We start from the raw sequence: 9,217 nt of genomic DNA on the forward strand, positions 1-9,217 counted from the left end.
AGAGGCAGTGGCCTAGACCACTGCCTAGACGCATGTGTCTGTCATAGCCGATTGGCTCCATATGGACGTTAAACTTGATTAAATAAATAAATAAACATAGGGCTTCGTTAAGCGTGGGCTGACTAGTCCCAACAAGGGGTAAATAGACACAGGCTTGGAGCATTTCAACGGCCAGTTTCTCTGAGGACTCCTGCATTGTAAAATTCCATACAGGTTTTATGGAGGCACAAAAACCCATTGGGTGTTCTACTCACAGACTGCGGTATAAAAGGTGGTATGAGAGTTGGATTCTATCCAGAGGGACATTCACTCTCTCCATCGTTTGTTACTACAAGACAAATATGAATCAAACCCTCTGTCTTTCAAGACCGTTCATTTTCGTCTATTACGCTACTTATTTTCACGCAGTCTCCCTGATTCTTAGCTACTATGGTGAGCAACGATCAAGAATGCTCTGTTGATCAAGAGACTGCCAATTTCTTTGAGAAGACGCCAGCTACAGAGGGAGGTAAGTAATGACCTAAGTTTCATCTCGTATTGACGGAAGAGTTCATCGCGTAGCTCTGATCAACAGTTTGTGGGGCTTCCCACGACAAAAGCAAAGAACCTAGTTTCTAATCTCAATTCTACTCCTATCTCCTGTTTGTCATATACTTTCAAGTTTCTAGCTTCAGCCTCTTCTTCCCTTCTCTAATCTTTCTTAGCCCTTCAACCTAGCTTGATAGTGTTAGACACTATCTTGTATCCAAACCTTTTATTCTCTTGATCCATTCCCACTGACATTATCTTCAGTAATCCCTCACTGTTTCTTTCAAAGGAAACAGTCCCACAGACAACAAGCCACATTCTAACATCTTTTCGACATAAAATTTTACCTGGTAAGTCTTATTTGGCTTGTCTACTAATATCTGAAATTATTCTCTGGAGTAAAAGAATTATAAGCTCATTTCAAACCTCTTTCAACTCTCTTTTCTCACCCACTAGACTCTGTTTACTGACTCTATTAGACAATATCGGTAGGTATGTCCCGTCCCTCATTTGTGCTATACAATTCAAACAGTTTTCTGCATATACACTGTTTTACACCAGATTCAGTACTGTGCTTGCTGGTATCCGCAGCCCAGCCCAAGAACTGGCAAATCAATGGATCGTTGAGCTCTGTTATACTACTTTTTATATAGTGAGGTCAATATAAGCTGGTGTTGAAAGTTCAACAATACTGCTAGTAGCAGCAGGACTAACTACTGACTCGTTTCTATTTTAAGGATATCTATCGGTTGACTTGACTGCGTAATATACCGCTGGTGGTTGAGGGCAGTTGAGGAACATACTAGACTGCAATGGCAATATTCTACCGCACGCCTTACCGCCACTTGCAGGTTAGCTTATTCTTAGGCAACGGCCACCTGCAAGTTAGCTCATTCTTAGGCAACGGCCACCTGCAAATTAGCTCATTCTTAGGCAACGGCCACTTGCAAGTTATCTTATTGTTCTTAGCCATCTTCTCATCAAACAATAAAGCCATATACAGCATCCCCTTCCCGGTCTCAGAAGAATTCTATCTCCGATTTTCATCGAGATCTTCTGATCGACGTGATCAGGTCGACAATCGCACCGAAAACACTACACTATACACACTTTCTTGCCCCGGACTCGGGAGTGCTTATCCTAAATCCTTGAAAATGGCATCGCGAAAGAGAGGCCCCCCAAGTAGTGAGACCCAATCACCAAGGAGAATTCGAACTCACAGCCCTGGAGCTACAGAGAGATTGCAACCTAGCCCAGCATGCCCAGGTGAAGTGAAGACTCGCGAGCGTGGCCCACTTTCCAAAATTCCGCCGGGGTCTGACGTCTTCGAAGCCTTTTCTAAGGCCAGAGCAGACAAAGACCTTACAGATGAGGAGGCGTTTCTTGAGTTGCTAGCAACTTATGATATTCCGCTGTCCACTCTCGCAAAGATCTCAACCCAGAAATTGGAAGTCTCCTTTTCCAATGTGACATTCCAGCAAATTGCGCCATACGTGTGGTTAGATCCTAGTAGGGCAGGTCTAGATATATTACGACTCGATATCTATCGATCTCGGATTCCTACTGACATGTTTCGTGATATTGTGCGTGATGTTGAAGATGCTCTCACACAGTATGGTCCCCTTGATTCTCACGACAACGAAGAAGCCAGATCCCGCTTCATCTCCTCGCTTTTCACCCGCATTGTTTGCGTATTCAACAGTATTGTTGTCAATAAGCCAGAAAACCTGCTGGAGGGTGAGTTTACCAGAAAGGGCCGTATAGAGCACCAATTTGTTGCACTGGGCTCGGTGAGCGTCGTTTTTGTCGAGGTGAAGAAACTCTGGGCAACAGGAAAGCACGGCCTTGATGTAAAGGGCCAGGTTCTGGCTGAGTGTGCGGCGAGCGACTATACCAACATGAAGCAAGGGCGCTGGGTGCCCATCCTTGCTATATTATGCGATGGCAATAACTTTGAGTATTTTGTCTTTGACTCGGCAACCAAAGAGATATACTCATCACGCCGCATTGCAGGTGTTGTAACAGATGAGCTGGGCGACCATGCTGATCTTCTTCTTTCTATTAAAAGAACTTGTGAATACCTATTCGATTGGTTCATTATGGCCTACATTAATAGCCTTCAATCATTCGGACACTACTCGTTGAAACGATCGCAGACCAAAAAACGGGAATCTACTAGTCAATGGGAAAGTGCGCTGGCGAATGCTCATACCGCACACTGGCTTCTCAGAGAGGCGGCCGAAGCCGCTAAAGGGCACAGGTTTCAGGATGCTGAGGTACTAGCCAGCAGGGGTTTGGAGCAGCTGAAACAGAGTGTTTTGGAGGTCCCCGGCGAGCGACTATATGCGAGAAGTCTTCAATCCTTATGGGATGGCAGCATGCCTTTAGAAGAGGCCTTAAGCGATCGACACATCTTCTAAACCATAGGTGCTTACTAATCACTTTTCAATGCTGTATCTTAATTTGAGAATTATCTTTAATATTCATTACTTCAGAAGCTAGGTACATTTTTCCTAATGTAATATAGCTTATCTTTCCATTGGCTTGTGGTTTTCTCTTTATTATTACGGGGGGTGGATCCTGGAAAAGGCTTCTTTAGGACTTCCCATATTACCAAAGTTAAACCATAGTCTGCTCAGGGGCAAGGTTACTTCTACTGTAAATGGCCTTGAAACTAATACTAATATCTTGCACTTGGTGGAGTAATTGGACCAATAGAACTTGAATTCTGAAAAAATAGACTTTCCTCATGGGAGTCGTCACGTCAAGTCATGCATACCCAGCCTTTTCCTTACGTTCTAGAGGCAAAAAAACACGATGGGTGTCCTACTCGCAGATCGCAGTGTAAAAGGTGGTACGAGAATCTAATTCTACCCAAACGTAGGATATTCACTCCCTCCATCATTTGTTACTATGGAGATCAATGATAATGGAATACTTTGTTGATCAAGAGATTGCCTATTTTGTTGAGAAGACGTCAGTTACCCACCCAGCCTGCGACGCATATGTGACAGAACACCTTGGAGGCAAAGTAATTCCCGTCACCGTGCAAGGCGTATGCAGCTATGCGGTCTATGCTGTACCCAGTGCCGAATTTGTGGCGCAGTTCCGCCTTCGGTCTCTTGAGCTGAAGATGGAGACTATAAATCTTGCTCAGACTATATATGGACACCTTGCCCTCCAAATTACTTTTAAAGGGCATATTGGCGGTGATATAGAGGGAGAGATAGTACCTATCTTTAATGCAATTGAACAGTAGTGACCAGCAATCCGTCGAGGGTAGGTACTGGTACACCAACATATACACTTAAGAATGTAGCCTATCTACAGCTGGTCATAGTATTCACTGGGCTATATAACAACAGATTGTGCACTCACTCCATATATACTAACAAGAGAGGTATTATAGCAACTTGACAAATCTATACCATAAGCTCTGTGAGATATAGACACTATTGTGGATTAACTGTCTGTTAAATATCTCTCAGTTTCTATATATTCTCTATCCTGTAATCTTTAAATACCTTTAAGGCCTGTATATTGATATATAATTTATATTAGAAATAGATACAGATTATTAAGAGACTGAGTTATTTCTCTAATTCTATAAATAGTATTGTGATCGCAGCTACGCTGATGTAACGGTACTATAGAGCTACGTGAGGGGATCTTTCCCCTTAGCTACAGCCCTAGTGACTGCACCACGGGCTTAACCCTACAGCAGTCAACTACCCTGTGTATATAAAGGACATAGCGACCCCCTTACCTTTGGTAGGAGGCCAGCAACTCTCTACCTCTCATAGGATACCTCTACTTGGCATAGAGTATACAAATAAAGTAGAAATACCTCGTCAGATGTAGTCTTAGCTTTTTATATCTCTTGTAATAGAGTGAGTTGTCATTGCAGCATTGTCGCTCTAGATAGTGTTAATATAAGATACAGATTTAGGTCTTTCAACCAAGGTCAGTAAAAACAAGCCAACCTTGGTTGAAAAACTGTAATAAGAAGTTAGAGCTTACAGATTTCTTTGGTTTTGGAGTGCCCATCCGTCTCTTTTTATATTTACGTCCATCGCCTTCTTTATCATCCATACCTTGTCGTTTTGAATGTAATTTCTTTGTTGATGGTGGTGCAAATAGTTCATTGTCCGGTTCATATCCAAGATCATGGACGTTACTAAAGAAAAGACGTGAGCGATTGTGTCCCAGTAAACGACACAACTCCTTGTCTGCCTCTTTATTAATAAGATCTGCCTCAATAGGCTCGACATCTCCTTCATCGTCATCTGAGTTTTCAGTCATGGAAAGGGTTTACATCACAGATGGAAAAATCTTTGGTCGTATCTGGGCTGCAAAGTATGATCACCAAACAGAATCCACACCCGCTGTTTGCTCTTCTGGCCAATTCGGTGAAGCCGAACCGACCCTTGGAATAGTGTAGCCAGATTCAGTGGGGGTTCCATACAAACGACGCGACTACAATAGGTTTGTAGGTTCAGCCCAAATGCGCCACATGTATATGTTGTCAACAGTACCTTGTACGGTGAACTGGGTGCAGTGAACAACTCAACAGCCTCATTTTGCTGATCAGTTGTCATCTGAGATCTAATAACAATATATGGGATAGACAGAGCATCAAGAAACATTTCAGTCATCCACATAATAAGAGGCCAATGTGTGAAGACAAGCCAGCGTCCTAAATTACCATCTGAAAGACCCTCTTTCTCAAAAAGGCGTGAAAGATAGCGGAGTTTGGTAGATTCAGAGGCAAGATAAATCGCCTGTCCTGTCCTGGTCGGAGGTACTAGTACTCGTGTATCTTTTCGCGTGTATGCGTAGGAAAAAGAAAACCCAGGATCTGGACGTTCTAGGTACTTCGAGATATGGTTTTCAAGCCCTTCCTTTTTGAAACTTATGTGATAAAGTCATACAGCATTAGTGAGAAGACAAGATGGGCAAGGACTCGGAAAATTGATCAATTCAACTTCCCACCGATATGCTGGATTTCGTCTGCTTTAGATTTATCCGTGTCTCTTGTCTTCAGCAAATCAATCAGGCCGAGATATACACAACCATGGCGTTGCTGTACAGTCGCCGGGAACTTCAGATCAATTGTCATTATTCTTCCAGGGGGAATGTCACTTTCAATTGTAACACTGTTCTTGCCTTTAGTATCCATAGTTACAGTGTCACCGAAGTGACGCTGTAGACAAATAAGCCGAAGCACAACTGGTAAAATCCAAAATCCAGCAGTAGCCGTCAAGCTGCCTTGACGGGCCACAGTTGCCAATCGTCTTGGTGAAAGTAGATGGAATGGCGGCGGTGTAGAAAATGGATTTTTTTTTTTGACTGTAGTAGCGATAGTCATACAGAGGATCTCTATCGCTTAGAGTCTGGTCAAAGTCACTGGGAGGCTGAGACACATCATCAAACTCAGGTAGTTAAAAAAGACTAAGGTAGCTATATATATTAATTACCCGGTTTGGTATCGGTATGGCGGAGAAGAACTATTTATATATAGCCTTCAGATGTGCAACTGACTGATATATTTTAGTTCTGATTGTTTTGACTATATAGTGTTCATCACATATCACACCCAAATTTACCCTTTAACATAGACCTATATTTGGTTTTTGGAGGCTGTCTAGAGTCGCGCGGTATATAATTGGTTTATTCTAAGAAAGATAGATTAAATGTTAATCCTTGAAATTTTTGGTATAATACATTCTTACATTACCTGGAAGCATTATCGTTTTGATACTTTGTTTAGCTTTGGAGATCTTAATCTTGCAGCTCTTTTGTCTATGGTAGTTCATAGAACTAGTTCTATGACGCTCAAATCCTGGATGCACAAGAGTATCGTTACAGTATATGCAATAAACCTTTAGATCTCCGGCTGGAAATACTGCACATTCATGGAAATCATGATTCAAGAGTCAATGAATACACGGTATTGAAGGTGTCCACCTTTTTGCCAGATTATCCCACTACAACAGACTGTGAATTGAGAGATTATGGGCACCTGGCAAAAGTCGATTCTTCGCATTCGGGTCATTCATTGATTCGTGAGCTGTATGATTCATTCGACCTCCAGGTCTCAAAAGCTGGTATTGGTGGAAATATTAAGCGTAGTGGCATTCTACGGCCGACAAGAGCATAGAAGGTAGAGAAACCCGGTGTTACTCAACTAGTCGATCTTATTAAAGAGTCAACTTGTGCAGTCGGTACAAAAATGCCTATTATATAGGTATTGCTTGAATATTAAACAACATGGTGCGCACTGTACCATAGAATCCTACCGCTTTGCAGACTATCCGGAGTAACTCCAGAGTGACCCACAAAACTGTCGCTTCACGGACGATTATAACGGACAAACGGCCGAACGGGCGAATATAACGGCGAATGTACCTTCTATTGTTATTTGCCCATGCTCTGCACAGCAAGCGATTGATTGCTGCGCGGTTTCCTTGAAATAAATCCATCAAGTTTCTTCACCTTATCGACATAGTGAGTTTTATCCTTCGTAGTCTTCAGATTTGTTTCCTTCTACCAAGAAAGTTCGAGATCCATACTACAAGTCCAATCCTTCTGAGCTTTCGCTTTAGCGCAGCGGCATAACCAGCATCAAGAATTCAAGATGCGTGAAATTGTAAGTCCTCTAACGTCTGTCAAGGCAGCAGCATGCTAGGCATCACATTTACATACTTTGTGGCGATGACATGACATACTGACGGTATTTGATCGCAGGTTCATATACAAACTGGCCAGTGTGCATGTTGAGCCTCGAAACCTTTGTCGATTACGGCTGACTCAGTATAGGGCAACCAAATTGGTAGCGCATTTTGGTACGTCTGATCCTCCATGAACCTCAATCGTTTAACGCGCGTGATACAATTTATCCACCTCAAGTAAATCTCGTTACTGAGATTGTCTTTCGTCTTTTTCTACAGGCAGACCATCGCGGGAGAGCATGGCATCGACAGTTCCGGCATGTTAGTATCATCCCAGGTTCCCAGCACAGTCCGCTATTAACAATCGATACTAGCTATAATGGCACGTCAGACCTCCAGCTAGAACGTATGAATGTATATTTTGATCAGGTCCGTGTTTGTACCCATTGATCTTGCACCGTTACTACGAAGCTGATATAGGACAGGCGAGCGAGAAAAAGTTTGTCCCTCGCGCCGTCCTCGTCGACCTGGAACCAGGCACCATGGATGCGATCCGCAGCGGTCCCTTCGGCCGGCTTTTCCGTCCTGATAACTTCATCTTTGCGCAGGCTGGAGCCGGAAATAACTGGGCCAAGGGCCACTACACGGAGGGCGCTGAGCTGGTGGAGCAGGTTGTCGATGTCGTGCGCCGCGAGGCCGAGGCCTGCGATTGCCTGCAAGGCTTCCAGATCACACACTCGCTGGGTGGCGGTACGGGCTCGGGCTTTGGGACTCTGCTGCTCGCCAAAATACGCGAGGAGTTCCCGGATCGCATGATGGCAACCTTCTCGGTCCTACCCTCGCCAAAGGTGTCGGATGTTGTGGTGGAGCCCTACAACGCCATGCTGTCTGTGCACCAGCTCGTCGAGCACTCGGATTCCACTTTCTGCATTGACAACGATGTTTGTTTCCGACAGTTCTGACGAGAAGAGCATCATGGCGGGCTAACGCTGTCTAGGCGTTGTATGATATTTGCATGCGGACTCTCAAGATTCCACAGCCGTCCTATGGGGATCTCAATCACCTTGTATCGGCGGTCATGTCAGGCATCACAACATGTCTCCGTTTTCCGGGCCAGCTCAATTCGGACCTTCGCAAACTAGCAGTGAACATGGTACCATTTCCACGACTTCACTTCTTCATGGTGGGCTTTGCGCCACTTACCAGTCGTGGCGCCCATGCTTTTCGGGCCATCAATGTGCCTGAACTGACGCAGCAGCTCTTCGAGGCCCGGAATGTCATGGCTGGCGCCGATTTTCGAATTGGTCGCTATCTGACCTGTTCTACCATCTTGTATGGCCCCAAGCATGGCCACACGTACGTTTACTAACCCAAAGCTCTAAGTCGCGGTCAAATATCGATGAAACAGGTGGAAGAACAGATGCAGAGTGTCCAGAACAAAAACACCAGCTACTTTGTCGAATGGATCCCGAACAACATCCAAACTGCGCATTGTTCGATCCCGCCTCGCAACCTGAAGATGTCAGCCACTTTCATTGGCAATTCTACATCCATTCAAGGGCTCTTCAAGCGCATAGGCGATCAATTTACGGCAATGTTTCGGCGTAAAGCGTTTCTGCATTGGTACATCGGTGAAGGCATGGACGAGATGGAGTTTACGGAAGCTGAGAGTAATATGAACGATTTGGTGGCTGAGTATCAACAATACCAAGACGCGTCTGTGTCGGACGAGGAAGAATAGTAAGTTTTCCCCATCATCCAGGGAGCCCGGGGCTAACAGGATCCATACACAGTGACGAGCAGGTTTTGGGTGAGGAAGAGTAATGATTTCGCTCACAAACGTTCTATCTGGTGACGTTGCGTTTTCAGCTATTTTGGGATTAAATGTAGTATATCTTAACTCTAACAGCCGTAGTAGTGTTTACCTTGACATCAGCATCGTTCTCCCTGTCCCCCTTCTTCCCCTTGGTGCATTTTGCTGCTGCTTTTATTTTATTTCATTTTTTTTTTTTTTTTTT

General features: G+C 44.2%; 3 protein-coding genes across 3 annotated transcripts; 2 read left to right on the forward strand and 1 right to left on the reverse strand.

Annotated features, from left to right (window-relative positions):
- Positions 1-1,340: 1,340 nt before the first annotated feature.
- Positions 1,341-2,245, forward strand: BDV27DRAFT_151467 (uncharacterized protein; the record flags this gene model as incomplete). The annotated part of the gene is made up of 3 exons (XM_032071366.1): positions 1,341-1,379; positions 1,806-2,111; positions 2,231-2,245. 3 exons carry the CDS (start codon positions 1,341-1,343, stop codon positions 2,243-2,245), a joined length of 360 nt encoding a protein of 119 aa, XP_031920342.1.
- Positions 2,246-4,492: 2,247 nt separating this feature from the next.
- BDV27DRAFT_151468 (C-terminal helicase domain-containing protein) lies at positions 4,493-5,707 on the reverse strand (the record flags this gene model as incomplete). Its single annotated transcript, XM_032071367.1, has 4 exons — positions 4,493-4,524; positions 4,623-4,814; positions 4,895-5,429; positions 5,597-5,707. The coding sequence occupies 4 exons, from the start codon at positions 5,705-5,707 to the stop codon at positions 4,493-4,495; spliced, it is 870 nt and encodes a 289-aa protein (XP_031920343.1).
- A 1,458-nt stretch (positions 5,708-7,165) lies between these two features.
- On the forward strand, positions 7,166-9,023 carry BDV27DRAFT_170891 (tubulin beta chain; the record flags this gene model as incomplete). The annotated part of the gene is made up of 8 exons (XM_032075442.1): positions 7,166-7,177; positions 7,348-7,373; positions 7,479-7,520; positions 7,574-7,628; positions 7,685-8,140; positions 8,197-8,531; positions 8,583-8,939; positions 8,993-9,023. 8 exons carry the CDS (start codon positions 7,166-7,168, stop codon positions 9,021-9,023), a joined length of 1,314 nt encoding a protein of 437 aa, XP_031920344.1.
- Between the last annotated feature and the right edge of the window lie 194 nt (positions 9,024-9,217).

This window comes from Aspergillus caelatus (assembly GCF_009193585.1).
Source record: "Aspergillus caelatus strain CBS 763.97 unplaced genomic scaffold BDV27scaffold_506, whole genome shotgun sequence".
In the NCBI taxonomy this organism is placed as follows: Eukaryota; Fungi; Ascomycota; class Eurotiomycetes; order Eurotiales; family Aspergillaceae; genus Aspergillus; species Aspergillus caelatus.